This window comes from Pinus tabuliformis, chromosome Q (genome assembly GCF_031772625.1).
Source record: "Pinus tabuliformis cultivar Carrire ecotype Pingquan chromosome Q, CPIR1, whole genome shotgun sequence".
Lineage (NCBI taxonomy): Eukaryota > Viridiplantae > Streptophyta > Pinopsida > Pinales > Pinaceae > Pinus > Pinus tabuliformis.
In genome coordinates this window covers 582,975,315-582,994,016 of record NC_142296.1, presented here as the reverse complement: position 1 = coordinate 582,994,016, position 18,702 = coordinate 582,975,315, and the positions used below count along the sequence as shown (strand labels likewise).

At 36.9% G+C, this 18,702-nt stretch overlaps 1 protein-coding gene across 5 annotated transcripts in view; it reads left to right on the top strand.

The window, feature by feature from the left end:
* Positions 1 to 18,702, top strand: part of LOC149220796 (squalene synthase 1-like) — a 378,056-nt gene that overhangs the window by 226,580 nt on the left and 132,774 nt on the right. For all 5 annotated transcript variants that reach the window (XM_089384909.1, XM_089384908.1, XM_089384907.1 and 2 more), the window contains exons 6-7: positions 11,819 to 11,962; positions 12,093 to 12,197. In XM_089384909.1, coding sequence (XP_089241035.1) covers positions 11,819 to 11,962; positions 12,093 to 12,197 — 249 coding nt within the window. The remainder of the gene's footprint in view (positions 1 to 11,818; positions 11,963 to 12,092; positions 12,198 to 18,702) is intronic.

Genomic DNA, 18,702 nt, shown 5'->3' with positions numbered 1-18,702 from the left:
AATACCCTTTTATTAAAAAAATACTCCTTTATATTGTTGCCCTCTATATATGTATGTATTTCTTTATATTAAGACCCCTTTTCAAAATAACTTTATTATCTTAAAATAATAACAGTTTCACTTCTCTTTTTTTTTTTATTCGTTACAAATTCATTCGCCAATCAATACCCTCTTTTTGCTCCACCATTAGCGACATATCGAAAGGCAAAAATTGAGCTGCCCAAATTCGATGGGAACAAAAAATGCAGCATTGCGTGGTTGAATAAAACAAAAGAATAATTTGAGATTTACGACATCGACAATGATGACGAAAATATTAGGCATGCTTCCATGAAAATGGAAGGAGAAGCGTATAATTGGTATATGTGGTGGAAGAAGACGACAATCACCATCAGTTGGAGAAAATTAAAGGATGCATTCTTTAAAAGATTCCAAGGTGTAAAAGAAGAAGAGTTCTTTTCAACACTCATTAGATTGCGACAAAAAGGAAATGTGGATGAGTACACTCGAGAATGGGAGACCTTAGCAACACGAGTACCTGGGTTATCAGAATCTCGTCTAATTCAATCATACATCTTCGGACTTAAAAATCATCTACAAGTAGAACTTGAGCTTCATGACATCACGTCAATAGAAGTAGCAAGACAAAATGCAAAAGTTGCTGAAAAGAAATTTGAACAGATACTGTGGTCAAAACTAGAAAAAGTATATTCGAGATGAAGAATGCCCTAGTCTGTGGATACGGATAATACAAGATATGTTCCACCACATCGTCGTGAAGGTGAAAAATCTAACGTAGAAATGCAAAGGATAAAAGAAGGCAAATGCAAACCCTGTGGTGAGAAGTGGGACCCTAAACATATGTGTGCAAAAGGAAAAGAATCAAAGAACCTATCTAACTGTGAAGCAACTAATGATTCAAACAGTGATGATTCTGACATAGAAGAAACAAAAGATACCCTTGAACTCTCTCCAGAATTAGATAAAGGAAGTATTCCACAAGTGTCACTATCAACTATGACAGGTATATCACAACCTCAGACTCTAAAATTGGAAGGACATATAAAGAAGAACAACGTAGTGGTTCTCATCGATTCCAGTAGCACCCACAATTTTTTAGATGCAACTGTGGCAAAGAGACTCAACATTTTCTCATTTCCCTTACTGAACATGAAGGTGATGGTAGCTGATGGTAAGAAGATTAAAAAGGTAGGGAAATGCCATAAGGGTAAATTGCATATACACGACTTTAATTTAGAATCCATGTTCTTCATTGTACCATTAGGGGGAGTAGATGTGGTCTTAGGGATCCAATGGCTATGAACCCTAGGCACTTATTCTTCCAACCATCAAGTACGATTCATAAGCTTTAACTAGGAAGGGCAGAGGTACAAGTTATACAGATTCCAAGCACCAGAGAATCAAATCGTATCGTCATCTTAGATGATGAAGATGATTCGAAAAGGAGCACCAGCTTATATAGTACAATGTCACCAATTAGAAATGTTATCTGCAAACATAATCAACAAAGAGTCACTAGAGATACAAGATCTAATTCAGAAGCATGAAAAGGTATTTCAAGACCTGCCTATGAAAATGCCTCCTAACAGGAAAATTGAGCATACAATAGAAGTCAAAGCAGGGTCAGACCCCGTCAACACCAAGCCGTATCGATATCCACATCACCAAAAGACGGAAATTGAGAGATTAATCCAAGACCTTTTAAAGTGTGGGATCATCTCGAAAAGTAAGAGTCCGTACGCTGCTCCAATGGTATTAGTGAGGAAGAAGGATATTTCATTCAGGCTATGCATTGACTATAGAGGATTAAACAAAATAACGATTAAAAACAAATTCCCAATTCTTTTTATCAACGAAATGTTGGATGAACTACATGGTGCAAAATACTTCTCAAAATTGGACTTAAGGTCAGGTTATTACCAAATCAGAATCAGGTTGGAAGACATACCAAAAATGGCATTCCGAACACACGAAGGTCACTATGAATTTAAAGTAATGCCATTTGGGTTAACTAATGCACCAACAACGTTCCAAGCCACTATGAACGAATTATTCCGTCCATATCATAGGAAGTTTGTATTAGTATTCTTTGATGATATTTTAGTTTACAATAAAACTTGGAAGGAGCACCTACAACATCTGGATAAAGTTCTTACACTACTGAAAGAGCATCAGTTCTACACAAAAAAATCCAAATGCACCTTTGGAAAGGAAGAAGTAGAATATCTCGGACACATCATATCTCATGAAGGCGTAAAAGTGGACCCTAATAAAATCAAAGCTATAAAGGAATGGGCCAAACCAGTTAATATATCCAAGCTAAGAGGGTTCTTAGGATTGATGGCATATTATCGAAGATTTATTAAAAACTATGCACATATAACTGCACCTCTAACAAACCTTTTAAAAAAGAATTCTTTTCAATGGAATGAGGAAGCAGGAAGGTGCTTTGAAGAATTGAAGGAAGTTATGTCTAATGCCCCCGGTATTGGCAACTCCAGGTTTCTCTAAACCATTTATCATTGAGTGTGATGCTTCCAGATTCGGTATACGAGCAGTATTAATGCAAGAAGGGCATCCAATAGCTTTTGAAAGCAGGAAATGCTCTCTATTATGCACACACTGGCTAAGTGGAGACAATATCTTTTGGGAAGTAAGTTCTCCATTCAAACAGACTATAACAGTCTCCAACACCTCCTTCAACAAAAAACACTTTCCGAAGAACAACAAAAATGGATTGAAAAAATTGCCGCCTTTGACATGGAGATACTACATAAAAAGGGAAAAGACAATGTAGTAGCAAATGCCCTATCTAGGAAGGACGAAAAACCAACATTACTTGCAGTCTCGGTTGTTGTTCCTGAATGGCTTAATGAGATTCAAAGTGAGTATGCCAAGGATCCAGAAATAACTGTGATAATCAATAACCTTCCAGACAACTCAAAATTTGAATGGAAGAATGATATTCTATGGTACAAAGGAAGAATCTATCTGAATGCAAACTCCAAGTTTAAATCCAAGATACTCAAGGAGTCACATGATTCACTGTCAGCCGGACATGTAGGATTCTTTAAAACTTACTACAATGCACATCAATCATTCTTTTGGAAGGGGATGAGTCGCGATATTCAGAAGTATGTAGCAGAATGTGACACATGTCAAAGAAATAAAAGTGAAAATATTATGACACCTGGATTACTTCACCCCTTAAACATTCCGAATCAGAAATGGGAAGAAATATCAATGGACTTTATTGAGGGATTACCTGTATCTGAAGGCAAGGACAAGATTTTCGTAGTGGTCAACAGACTCACCAAATATGCTCACTTTATGGCAATAAAGAAATCAGACTCAGCGAAACAAATCGCTAAAATATTTTGCAAAAATATATATAAATCAGTGAATCACATGGTTTTCTGAAAGTCATTGTGAGTGATAGAGATGCCAAATTCAAGGGTAATTTCTAGAAGGAATTGTTCAACCACATAGGAACCTACCTAAATATGAGTTCCACTTATCACCCTCAAATAGATGGACAAATAGAGGTTGTCAATAAATGTTTGGAAGCCTACCTATGTTGTTATGCTACAAGAAAACAAAATAAGTGGGCTTAGTGGTTGCATCTCGCTGAATGGTGGTATAATTCTACTTATCATACGTCAGTAAAAATGAATCCATTCCAAGCTTTGTATGGATACAAACCTCCAAAATGGAAGGATCTAGCTATCATCCAGACGAATCTTCCTGCTGTTAAAAACCAACTAGAAGAAACCCAAGAAATCGTCCAAACCCTAAAAGAAAACTTGAATAATGCAAGGAACCGTATGATGAAACAAGCAGACCGAAACAAAACCGAAAGAGAATTTGAAGTCAGAGAATGGGTATTTGTCAAACTCCAGCCATACAAACAGTTGTCCTTGAAACAAAAAGGAAAAAATAAATTGGCACCAAAGTTCTATGGACCATATCAGATCAATAAAAATATCAACCAAATTGCATATAGTTTAAGCATTCCGGAGAAAAGTCGTGTTCACAGCGTCTTCCATGTCTCCTGCCTTAAAAGGGCACCGGGCAACCATCAATCAACGCAAACAACGCTTCCATCCTGTTGTCGCGCGGATTGACACGACAACGCTCAGACCGGGGGCTGTCACTCTGATCCCCGATCCCTCCGTTTAAGCCTGTCTCCCGCGGCTAAGGGGGGTAGTCCCTGTGAGATGAATGAGACCAACTGTCGACCAGTTGGTTGGGAGACACGAGATACGATGTAAAAAGCACTAAAATGATTTAATTAATTGAGCAGACCAGTGCCTTAAGAGATTATTGTTAAAATGATTACTTGTTAGATATAGAAAAATAAACCGTGAACAACAATCATTTGTCATCAAAAGGTATCAGCGAAATCACATAACCAAACGATATCTAGCGACTGAGAATTTTGAAAAAAGATAAATGCTTTAAACCACCACGAGAATCCTAGACCATTAACTAGATATCATATTTGCATCTCGACTTGAAAAATTCAGATCTTAAGATATAACATGAAAAACAACTGAAACTGGCAAAAATGATTTTCCAAATTTTTTATGTGATAAAATGAAACCTAAAAACCCTAAACCCTGATAAAAACTGCATAAAGCAAAAAATTTGAAACCCTAGATCAGAGAAAATTGAAACCCTAAGACAACTGATTAATTTACAGATTTGGCCCCTTAACAGCCAGATTCAGCAATAAGAACGGAAATATTTTAATGAAACGAAAATTTCAGATTTGTCACTGTGAAGAACTTCAGAAAATTTCTCATGCAAATCAAATAAATAAACCGAATGATAGACCCAGGATCAAATCCAACTGGGCTCAGCAAAAAATGCTTGCGGGAGTTGGCTGGTTCAGCCGAGAACTTCCCCGAACGCCTACAAAATTCCTTCAGAAAATGTTTTCTGCACAGCTCAAAACAACCGTCAACAAAGAGGGCAAAAATGCTGCTAGATCTCAAACAGTAATGGAGATACCTGCCATTACTTCAGAAACCCTAACAGCACCCAAACCCCAGCAAGTGAACAAGATACTTGTGCTCACAATACTCTACGAAAAGCTATTATTAATGGCTGAAAATAACATATGCAGAAAATGAAATGATCTCACAGCATTCCAAGAGAGTAACACCAGCAAGATATGGACCCCAAAGTCTTCCTTTATTAACCAGAAACAGATTTACAAGAGAGCTTCTTCAGTATCTGACTCACAGATCGAATGAATCTGAAATGACCACCTAAGACCCTATATAAAGGAAATGATCCCAACGGCTAGTTCGAATGATCCATGTAGAAATGATCTCGACTGTTGATGAAGATCAAGACATCTCTTGATCTCATCCGTCGATTTATTCAATTAATTTTTTATTATTATTTTTTAAATTTTTTAAATTTCTTATTATTTATTATTTTATTATTATTTTTTAAATTTTTAAATTTTTAAAATTTTTTTTATTATTTTTTTTTTTATTTCATTTTTTTAAATTTTTAAATTTTTTTATTATTTATTATTTTATTATTATTTTTTTAATTTTTTAATTTTTAAATTTTTTTTATTATTTTTTATTTATTTCATTTTTTTTAAATTTTGAATTTTTTTTTTATTATTTATTATTTTATTATTATTTTTTAAATTTTTAAATTTTTAATTTTTTTTTTTATTATTTTATTTCATTTTTTTAAATGGATCATCGAACTAAGCCTTTGGAAACATCACCTAGGACCTAGGACTTAGGACTCACGAGGGGATTTAAAACATTTTCAACCCTCAAGACACATTTCATGATGACTTTTTACAATTTACATCTCAAGGGGACAAACCCACTTAATACAGACCCTCACAAAACACCCAGTTCTGCGACACAACTATAATCTAGCAGATCAACACACTAGGATTCTCCTAAAGTTCTAATGACAAAATCCATCCCGGCTTTGGGGTCAGGTTTGAAGGAAAACTCTGCCGATCCGTGGATCGGTGAGACGAAAAACCTTCCGGGACGTAGATTACCACTAGAAAGTTAGGTCCAACTAGGCAAATTTACATACATGACTCATGTCTGCTAAGATTATTTACAATTAATACATGCAGACTGGGTTTACAATCAGATGATCAAGCTGTTGATGACTGCTGGATGGCACGGACACGCTGATCAGGTGCTGCCCCTTTTTGCAAAGAAAAGGGGGGTGTACTGCATGGGTAGTTGACCAGTAGAGGTCAACATCTGGCTCTACTTGGGGACACGTTGCTGCTTGCAGGAATGTGAGAATCCAGAATCTGCATCCATGCAACACACAACAAAATATAAGTAGCGTCCGCCCAAAATCATCATATACATTAAGCACAGGAAAGATAAAAGCTCTTCATTTATTAACTAACTAATAACATGAAAAGTAAATCTAATCCTAAAAACAGAAATGAAATGCTGAAAAGACAAGGAGTAGGGTTAGAAATACGATACAAAGGATGCCCTACGGCATCAGATGTGTTCAATATAGTGCATACTGAGCATTTGCCTGCTTTCAGGCAAATCTGTCGGCTGCTTGTCGGATGTGCCATGTCCAATTCTGCATATGGTAGGACTCTTTCCTATCCGAAAATCAAGCTGCTCACGGCCGTCTGATGCGTCAAATCTTCTTCTCATTTTCCTTCTCTTGCGCTTTTTCTTTCTGGCTGGTTTAATTACTGATGACCTGGAACTTTCTGTTTCAAAACTATCAGATGAAGTATGCATGATATGTCTTTCTTTAGCCAGCATCTGATCTTTATCATTCTTAAGTCTGTCCGGATCACCTTCAATTAACCATCTTTCAATCGAATCAATAACCTCCTCATAATAAGATGGAGCTTGTTGCAACAAATGAGAAGGCTCCTGGTCTGTTGATGTTCCCTGGTTTCTCTCATTTTCCAATTGCTGAAACCTTTGAACCTGTATTCTAATGGCATCCATCCGACTAGAGTGTTCAACTTTCAAAGCATTGATTTGTCTGGCATGGTGTTCTTCCATGTCTTTTATCACTTTATTGTTCCCTCCCTTTATGTCCATCAAGCAATGCTGCATAAAATTTATTTCTTCTCTGTGATTCGCTTGCATGTCAGCCAACTGATTATTATGATTGAATGTCATGATAGTCATTTCCTCATCCATAGTGAATAACTTATTTTGCATAGAGTCAATTTCCCTATCATGATCAGCTTTCATGGTCACCATATTTTCCTCTAAGACTGACATCTTGCTTTGCATGCTTCTAATTTCTATTTCATATTTAGTTTTCATGGCCTCAATTTCCTTAGCATGCTGATTTTGAGTGACCTCCAACTCCCTATTACGTTTTTCCAGATGGGTGCATAAAGTTTTCACATCATTGACATAATTAGTTTGATTGATTTCCATATTTCTCACCAGCATCATTAGATCTCGTAAAATTTGCTTTTGCTCTTCCCTTTCATTGTCATTTGTCCCTGATTTTTCACTATCATGAACTGCAATATTTCCGATGGATGACACATTCTGACATGATGAATCGTCTTTCTGTCGCACAATTTTAGAGGCAGAAGGCACGCTGTTTGGATAACCATATCTATCTTCAAAAGCATTTATAATGTCGTTTAAAGAAGTAAAAGAATCCTTAGGAAAATTGTTAAACCAATTCAAAGCATCATCTTCTAAAGAAAGGACAAATAGACGCATTTTGATATCACCATGACTAAACTGAGGGGGTCTGCAATATATGATCATGAAGCGAATAAACAAGTCTAGATGCCTTTTAGCAGCGATTGGATCACCATCTGAAAAAATAGGTAATTCAGGAATGGCCTCCTCCGGAAGATCATGGAGACGGTGAGTAAAACGACATGGTTTAAATGAATAATCCATGATGAACAATAAGGGATCATATGGATGATAGAACTAGCTCTTTGCTCAAGAAAATCAAAAGATGAAAGAAGTGGAGTCGCCACTTGAACAATAAAACTGATTCTAAGATCCAAGAAGTAATCAACCAACAGATATGCGGGAGGCTTCTTGTTTGGGAAAAAATAAGAAAATGGAGTCGCCACCCAAACAAGAAACACACCGATGATATGGCGAAAAATAAGGCAATAAAAGATCCAAATGATAACCTTAAAGGTCGAATCTGCCAGCTCAAATGAGAGATGAGAAGATGAATGAAAAGTCGTTGAAAACACCAAGAAAAAGTATCCCCGGCAACGGCGCCAAAAAATGTTGGCGTTGCCGGGCCAGATAAAAAGATAAGAAATGAGAAGGATGATTGACGTTGAAACGTCGAAAAAAGGTATCCCCGGCAACGGCGCCAAAAAATGTTGTCGTTGCCGGCTCAAACGAATGATAGAAAGATGTATGATGAATGATGAAAAGTCGTTGAAATGCCGAGAAAACAAAGTCCCCGGCAGCGGCGCCAAAAAATGTTGTCGCGCGGATTGACACGACAACGCTCAGACCGGGGGCTGTCACTCTGATCCCCGATCCCTCCGTTTAAGCCTGTCTCCCGCGGCTAAGGGGGGTAGTCCCTGTGAGATGAATGAGACCAACTGTCGACCAGTTGGTTGGGAGACACGAGATACGATGTAAAAAGCACTAAAATGATTTGATTAATTGAGCAGACCAGTGCCTTAAGAGATTATTGTTAAAATGATTACTTGTTAGATATAGAAAAATAAACCGTGAACAACAATCATTTGTCATCAAAAGGTATCAGCGAAATCACATAACCAAACGATATCTAGCGACTGAGAATTTTGAAAAAAGATAAATGCTTTAAACCACCACGAGAATCCTAGACCATTAACTAGATATCATATTCGCATCTCGACTTGAAAAATTCAGATCTTAAGATATAACATGAAAAACAACTGAAACTGGCAAAAATGATTTTCCAAATTTTTTATGTGATAAAATGAAACCTAAAAACCCTAAACCCTGATAAAAACTGCATAAAGCAAAAAATTTGAAACCCTAGATCAGAGAAAATTGAAACCCTAAGACAACTGATTAATTTACAGATTTGGCCCCTTAACAGCCAGATTCAGCAATAAGAACGGAAATATTTTAATGAAACGAAAATTTCAGATTTGTCACTGTGAAGAACTTCAGAAAATTTCTCATGCAAATCAAATAAATAAACCGAATGATAGATCCAGGATCAAATCCAACTGGGCTCAGCAAAAAACGCTTGCGGGAGTTGGCTGGTTCAGCCGAGAACTTCCCCGAACGCCTACAAAATTCCTTCAGAAAATGTTTTCTGCACAGCTCAAAACAACCGTCAACAAAGAGGGCAAAAATGCTGCTAGATCTCAAACAGTAATGGAGATACCTGCCATTACTTCAGAAACCCTAACAGCACCCAAACCCCAGCAAGTGAACAAGATACCTGTGCTCACAATACTCTACGAAAAGCTATTATTAATGGCTGAAAATAACATATGCAGAAAATGAAATGATCTCACAGCATTCCAAGAGAGTAACACCAGCAAGATATGGACCCCAAAGTCTTCCTTTATTAACCAGAAACAGATTTACAAGAGAGCTTCTTCAGTATCTGACTCACAGATCGAATGAATCTGAAATGACCACCTAAGACCCTATATAAAGGAAATGATCCCAACGGCTAGTTCGAATGATCCATGTAGAAATGATCTCGACCGTTGATGAAGATCAAGACATCTCTTGATCTCATCCGTCGATTTATTCAATTAATTTTTTATTATTATTTTTTAAATTTTTTAAATTTCTTATTATTTATTATTTTATTATTATTTTTTAAATTTTTAAAATTTTTTTTATTATTTTTTTTTTTATTTCATTTTTTTAAATTTTTTTATTATTTATTATTTTATTATTATTTTTTTAATTTTTTAATTTTTAAATTTTTTTTATTATTTTTTATTTATTTCATTTTTTTTAAATTTTGATTTTTTTTTTATTATTTATTATTTTATTATTATTTTTTAAATTTTTAAATTTTTAAATTTTTTTTTTTATTATTTTATTTCATTTTTTTAAATGGATCATCGAACTAAGCCTTTGGAAACATCACCTAGGACCTAGGACTTAGGACTCACGAGGGGATTTAAAACATTTTCAACCCTCAAGACACATTTCATGATGACTTTTTACAATTTACATCTCAAGGGGACAAACCCACTTAATACAGACCCTCACAAAACACCCAGTTCTGCGACACAACTATAATCTAGCAGATCAACACACTAGGATTCTCCTAAAGTTCTAATGACAAAATCCATCCCGGCTTTGGGGTCAGGTTTGAAGGAAAACTCTGCCGATCCGTGGATCGGTGAGACGAAAAACCTTCCGGGACGTAGATTACCACTAGAAAGTTAGGTCCACCTAGGCAAATTTACATACATGACTCATGTCTGCTAAGATTATTTACAATTAATACATGCAGACTGGGTTTACAATCAGATGATCAAGCTGTTGATGACTGCTGGATGGCACGGACACGCTGATCAGGTGCTGCCCCTTTTTGCAAAGAAAAGGGGGGTGTACTGCATGGGTAGTTGACCAGTAGAGGTCAACACATCCCTAGATGATGAAGGAAGGGTCATTTTAGAACCAGAAGGTATCGTAACTACCAGAGAAAAGAAGCTTTGATCTCGTGTAATCAAGGAATACTTGATCAAGTGGAGGGACTTACCAGAAGAAGAAGCTTCTTGGGAGACTAAAGCGTTTTGTCAGCAACATCCGTCGTTATGTATGCTTTGAGGACAAAGCATTCTTTTGAGAGGAAGGCAATGTTATATAAAAAATTAGTTAGTTCATAAGTTATTAGGCAAAGGGCATGATCAAAGATCATGCCCATTCACCAAGAGGCACCCAAGGCAGTATATAGCCAGGGCCTCCCACAAAATGTAAACATCATCTATTCATTTATTAATAAAATATATATTATGGCTGTCAATTGCTAAATTCGTGTGTTCCATTGTCCTTGATGGTGCCAAGTCCCTTCCCTGCATACACATGTTTGTATTTTATCCAAAATATAATTGCATTCATTCTGTTCTGCTTTCTCAGAGCAATAGAATTCAGACTGGCTACCAGTCACATTCATCTCCTATGTCAGTTTCGCTATTTATAGATAGATAAAAGGAAATCTTGTCTTAAACCAGCAGAATAAACATATTTTGGTAATTTAAAATATCCTTATCCTCTTGTCATTACAATATACTTGTGTTGGTCTCATTGCTAGTAGGGGCCTTCATCATTATTGGAAGGAGAGAGGCCATCAGACTATAGGATGAGAGGCTTGTGGATGATGTGTTCTTAAGTATATTCCTATTTCTGTTTTCTAATGCTACTCATCTGAAAAGAGTTCTGCATGCTTAAACCATGTCATGGAGATTGAGCAACCTTCATGTCTTTCATAGAATTGCATGTAATGGGGCCATGGTGACCATGATCACATTCCACCAGTAGGTAGTTGGACCATGGTAGAAAGATAATGGTGGCCACTGGCACCCGTTTCCTCCCAATCACTTGATGTGATATACATGCAGCTGAAAGGCTTTTATTTTGTTATCATTCTAATAAACACATACACACTTCAAAATATCAGTACTTTTCTTGAAAAAATGGTTTGGAAGCTGAAGCACAATACGGATATCTGTTGTGCCATTGGATCTGTAGGCTCCGGTTTGATTTTAGGAATTTGGGAGTTTAAGTTTCAATTCAATAGATAATTTCCATTTATTTGTTGAGTAAGTGCTTTGTTGTTTGAATTGCAGGTTGAATCAGTGGAGGACTATGATGAATATTGCCATTATGTCGCAGGACTAGTTGGATTCGGTTTGTCACGACTCTTTCATGCAGCTCAGCTTGAGGATCTTCAGCCAGATTCCCTGTCAAATTCAATGGGTTTGTTTCTTCAGGTAGAGCATTTGAATTGGTTGTCTTATTGTCTACTTTAATATTCTATATATAACAGGAGTAAAGTTTTGTTTTTTGTTCCATGTAGTCATTGTAGTCAATATTTCTGAATAGTTTTCATTGTACATGCAGAAAACAAACATTATTAGAGATTACCTGGAAGATATAAATGAGATACCAGCGCCACGCATGTTTTGGCCCCGAGAAATATGGGCGAAGTATGTGTCCAGGCTTGAGGTGAAGTTATTAAACCTTTGATTTCTCCAGCATCGCTTACTTTTATATGGCTTAGAATGACATCTCTTTAATATTCCTAGTCTAAGTTGGAGTATATATTAAAATGTTTTAATTCATATGTTTATTTGTTTGTTTTGCATTAGGCAAAATGCTTTTTGGTGCCAAAGACATGACATTGCCTTCTGTGATTCAATAACAAAAACAAGTTTTGCAGGGACTTCAAATTTAACGGGAGGAGAGAGATGATTGAGAAAAAGAATACTCAGATGATTAGTTATTAAATATAAATTGCCTACATAATAGTGGCAATGCCTCATTCAACCCCTTATTATGGTGGTTGCCCTAATTCCCAAGATAATCATAACTTAAATGATTTTGTTACAAACACTATCAATAACAAAAAAATACATTACATTATTGTTTACATGACCCGAGGACACCTAAGCCCTAATACTTAAATGTTCAGCAATTCTAACACACCCCTTAATGTCCATTTGATTGGCATGTACATTGAGCATTTCTCGAAGTTTTTAAGAAATCTTCTGCTGAGTAGTTTTGTAAGGAATAATAATCTAACCTGCTCCCACACACGGCCTTAACTCACCCTTTTTGACCTCACTGAAAATGCTTAAAGTCAAAGTTATCGTTTACTTGACATATGCATGATAAAATAGATTGGATGATATGTAAAAGTATTTCCATATAAGATATTTTCTTAAAATGCATCCTGAGTTCACAAAGATCATAGACCCTAGCTTTAACTTACACTTTCATGCTTTAAACAACAAAACATGTGAAGCTTATCATGGGCAAGGAATAAAATTAACATGAGATGGAAAAAAACATCACCAAGAGCTATATTGTGTCTTTAACGGGACTCACAACACCTTTTAAGTACAAAACCTAACTAAAGAGCAATGCCTTTCTTCTCCACCAAGGAAAAGGCTAAGCTAAAGCGAAGACGTACTAGAATTTATCTATGAATATCGAATAGAATAAATCTCTCCTCGAAGAGAAGACGATGTCTTCATTTAGAGAAGTGAATTTGTTGACAGAGTCTGGGAGAGTATTTATTTCTTTAAATAACTGCTGTGAAGTTTTTGATTAACTCATTTGTCTTTTCACTTCCTGTTTGTCAATGCATGAAGTCCCAACATTTCATGAATGTAGTTTGGGGCTGTTAAAAGTAAGTCTAAAGTGAATATTTTGTCCTTGTTTTGTTCACACTTCCCTGCTTTAAATGACCATTTTGACGTGTTTTGCTTGGGATGTGACATATTGTTTTTCTTCTATTATTGTTTTTTGCATTTTGTATTTGTCATAGTGGGGTTTCTACCTATTATGACAAAATCTGGCACCCGCAAAAGTGTAAAGTCCCGAGCACTAGGGTGTTCATTTTTGTGCAACTCAATGCTACCCACTATCACCTTAGTAGCTCTTTCTCTCTTTTTAGGTTGGCTCCCCTCCAACTCAAGTGTATCTTTAAATAAGATTTCTAAGGCTATGGAGCGGAGCCGTAGGTGATATAGGAAGAGTAATGCATAACGAAATGTATGGTTGTTGTAGTATATGAAATGTGTTAAAATTGGCAACTAGGGCCAAATTCCACTTTGGACAGCTCCTTTGGGGAAGATAATTGCAGCATTAATTTCCTCTTTCCAAGAGGACCAAAATCGATTTAAAGAGCGTCAAATTTGGACAAGTAAAAAGGGGTTTTGAATTTATTCTCTCACACAAATATTATCAAGGTCAGCCTCATCCATATGTCGGTTCAACAAACCCAATAGTCACATCTCTTCAACTCCCCATCGACTAGTATATATTGAGGTGCCTACAACCTCATTTCTTACATTCATCATCAAGAATTGCTCTGCGATTTGGACAGCGAGTTAGAGGCAGCCTGGGGCAAGGAAGTCAAGGTTCTTGAGGAACAGTTTTTGGGTGCAAATTTGCTGTGAAAAAGAGCCGCAGTCCTAGGGAAGCTTGAGTGAAGGATAGATGGACTGATCTAGTGCAGCTTCTCTATCAGATCAGGCAGCCAGAATAAAGGTGAGTTTGAGGTCTAATATTTCATATTCTTATACTCTGGTTTGGGCTGCAGGAAATTCTATTACAGCAGCTGATTGAAAGCTCTTCTAGAGAGGTCGAATGACCTAACTTGAGTCCTCTACTTCAGCCGCAGTCAAGGAAAGCAGGCCGCAGCATAATCATAGGATGTTACCCTTGTGTGAGTGCAGATTCATGTCATTGTTATTTCAGATCTGCTGAAGGGTACCTTGTCAAGAAGCCTCAAGCCCTTGTTCATTGTTGAATCCTTGGAAGAGGTCACCTATAGGAGCAGCTCAATGGGAGAAGGTTGCTCAGTAACCTCTTGGAACTCTAACCAGGCTGTAAGCTACATCAACCAGATTTGCCGCTCAGTGATTTGAGAAACCTATTTTGACTTATGTGATTGTACTCTCTCTGTGCTGCACATTTGATATAATAATAAGAAGATTTGATCAAAGGGTTTTCCCCATCTTGGGGTTTTTCCCTAGCATTCGCCAAATATGGTGCTCTCTTGTTTTGGCTTGTCTCCCTGCATTTAGATTTGATGTTCTTTCATCAGTTACTATCATGGTTAATGTGATTACTTATGGATTAAGAGAATTTTAATGGGCTAATGGATAAATGGAGTATCTGATCTAAGGCTAATGTGCCCATTGAGGTCTTCAATATATAACAATGACTCTTAGACCTAGGACAAACCCTAAAAGCACTCAATAGGTGCTTGACCTATAAAATAAAAAAAACTTGAGCATGAAATCCATGCTGCAATAATAATAATAATTCCTTTTCATTTTATAATTTACAAGAATACATTTTATACCTATGAAGATCGAACCTAGTTACACATTTTTCAGCACTCTCTCCTTTGCAATTGCAAACAAAACCCCTTGATTGGTCGAATGAGTGAGTGTGATGTGATGTTAAATGAGGTCAATTGAATGGCAATATATATGTGAGTCAAGAGGTGGGTTTTGACCATAGGGTCAAACCCCTTCAAGTGGGGGGGCGGACTTGTCCATTTGAGGCCGACTTGGACTATTAGCTTTTGTAGTATCAAAGGTGTTCTAGTCTTGAAACTTTGTGGAGAGGCTAAAACACAGTAGTTCTCCATAACCCAGAAATCGTTTTTGGAAATTCTACCTAGAAGTGTCTCAATTAGATTATTAGCTTATTTTTAAATATCAAGTCTAAACTTAGGAAAAGGGGTTAATTAATCAGAATTAATTGAAATAAGTGTGAATCATCTAGAAACTCACATGGATCGATTGGGAAATAGTTTGGGCCCTTGATTAAGTTTTAATCTTGGCCATTGTAGGTCCAACAAAAAGATTATAAGAAGACGTCGATAGGTAGATGGAGAACACACTTGTGGGACACACAAATCGATTTCCTTAGAGAGTTCGATTTTCCAGAGGTAGTAGGTGGAAGAGTTCAAGCTTCAAAAGGGAAGCAGAGAAAGAGAGGGGTAGCAATAGTGAGGCTTGCTATTGCTCAAAGTAGCAGGGGTCCTAAAAGGGGATCCTAGAACCACAATTAGGTCAAGGGCAACAATGGAGCTTTAGCCCACTGTCACCTCAGTTAAGATTCCCTACTCTTTATGGAATTTCACCAATGGGAGGAGACTCGGTATGTAAGGAATCACCTATGAAGAGTAGATCAATGAAATAGACAGAAGTCATTCCAATAACCCTTTCCTAGGAGAAACTCAAAGTTAGGGCTTGCTTGCTTTGTAAGCTAGGTGTAGGGTTCTCTAGGAGGGTTTGATGAGGTTTTGATGGCTAGGCTTAGGGAATATGACTTGCAATGGAGCTTCCTAATCCTCAAAACCCTTATGGAACTTGGTTTCCCAAGTGATCTTTGAAGAACTAGCTTCCATAGGAAATGGGACCACACGAGACCAAGTGGATCCAGAATTAGGTCAAGGGGATGGAATTGATCAACCAAGTGTGTGCTTGACCTAATTGAGGGGGAGAAAGGGATTGAATGAGAATTTTTTTTTGAATTTGATGCAATAATCCCAATGAGCAATGTTGCGGGGGAGCGCCCCCCCCCCCGATCCCGCTCCCAATCCACGCTCTGGGCGAGAGCGACTCGGGAGCGGGTCGGGAGCGTTTTGCCTTTTTTGCAATTTTTTTTTTGTAGTAATGTTTGAAATGCAATTTTTTTGAAAGAAACAAATAATTTTTGAGTGGGGCAGCTTAATGATCAAGTCTAAGCCCTAGTATTGATATGCTATTCATGGTAATGTTAAATTCTTAAAATAAAAGTGACATTCTCCTTAATATTCATTTTCATCCTTTTACTTAAATTTTTAACATTACCATGAAATGACTCAGGATGTTTGAGAGTGGTTCCGGCCTCATTGGATTTCATATGGAGAAAGTAGAATTTTAGATTTCATTCAAAATCCAGAAGACTTATCAGTTTTTTAGGATTTCAGGATTGGGGGATTGCAATGTTTCCATTGAATTTTGTCATGTATTAGGGTATGGAACTCGTATTTAATCAAGAGCACCAATCCCTCTATGTACCTTGATGTTAGTGACATTGGTTGTCGAACTCCTCTATCATGACCCTCCTAAAAATGTACGCATCACTCAAACAAAATCTTGACTTGACATGCTATGCTTGTTCTATCTTATGTGAATGCTTAGAGGGTGATATTAATGACAAAGATCCCTATACAGATACAAAGATAATGACAAAGATACCTCTGGATATTAATGCTTAGAGGGTGATATTAATGACAAAGATCCTGATTTTCCAACAAGACTAAAAAAATAGACATTTCTCGTGGTGGCAAGAGGCCCAAGCATAAGAAATAGATAATAGATTTACTTCTCTTTTCTAGTTTCTAGTAGCTTTTATAACTATTGTCTCTTTCATATTTATTATGATATTTTTTTAAACAATATATGACAATTTAAGTTTGAAGTTGGCAATTATAACTCATTAGTAATGAATTATGAATATGATGCTTCATGAAAGTTGAAAGTTGTTTCATTTCATTTCATTTTATAACATTTCATTTCATGTTAGATATTATTTGTTGTAATGGTTACACTTAGCTTACAAGTACAACTTTGGTGATCAATGATGATAAATGTTAAATATTGAATTTTGAAAGCTTGAAACTTTAATATTGATGAATCATGAGACTCAATATGTTGTATGTTACTATGATACTAACTTGTGGACGTGGTTGATGAAGATTATAACTTCTAGATGATTGTTGTTGTATGGTTCAATCTATGTTTTTTTATGTTTTTTATATCTAATTCATTATTCTACATGTTTTTGTTGACATATATGTATCAAAATATATAAAATATATATATTATATAAAAAACGCTCTGGGATTCGCTCCCAAACTGGGAGCTTCTAAAAATGTCGCTTTCGCTCCCAAGTAACATTGCCCAATGAGGTTTCTAACCAAAGGAAACCTAGGGAAAGAAACGGTCCTCAAGCTAGGGCTTGCAATATCTCTGCTGTTGTGGAGGCCCATGGCTCTCTACACACATCCTACATGTGCCAATGTAGCCCTCTAGAGGGTCAGGACCCCGTGTAGGGAGACCAAACCCAAATGGAGACCATCTGCAATCCTACATAAGATCCAATGCGTCCCCATGCCTTCCAGCATACTAAGTCATTAAATAAATTAAGTAAAAGAGTTTATAAACCATGGAAAACAAGTGAGCACTTCATAATGGCATGCCCTTCCATAGTGGCCTTTGGCATGTGCTAATGTCTCCAAGGTCCAAGTGGGGTTAACTAAGCATCCTATTAGGTGGTTTCTACTTCTAAAGAGGGTGCTATGTTCATGGTACATCCTTCAAATGGTGGTGGCATGTGGCATAATGATGGAATGGAGTAGAGGATGAAAGGGGGCAACCTGGGTCACATGTTATGGTATAAGGGTAGCTAATGAAAGGGAATCCCATACTTGGGTAAATAATGTGTAAAAGGGAGCAATCGTGGTACATGAGTTATCCCAACCTTGATTTTTCCACCCTTCTTCGTATGTCTTTTGCCTTTTATGATTTTTCTTTGGTTAATTGCTCAGAGCTCTAGGTAATGAGAGCATGATGTGTAAAGTATAGCAATGAATACCCCCTTTTAAGGTGGGGTAGTTCATCGCCCACCAGGGGTTGGGACAATCATGGGTTCTTGAGTGATAAAGGAGGTTCGTTTAGGGCCATATAGGAACCACAATGATGGCCATGGAATGGGGTAGAGCTCATGTCATGGCTTTTGCCCATGTGCTAAATGTTTTTGTCCCGACCATCTTTTGCATTTTGTGGTACATATTCCTGTTGAATGTGGCTAATTATGCTTTTACTTTTCTTTTCAGTTGCATGAACCTTCGGGGCATTGTTCTAGGCCCGACCCAAGGTGTAGGCAAGGGGAAGGGGACGCTAACCCTATGTGGGCCCAGTGGAGGAATATGGACCAAGGC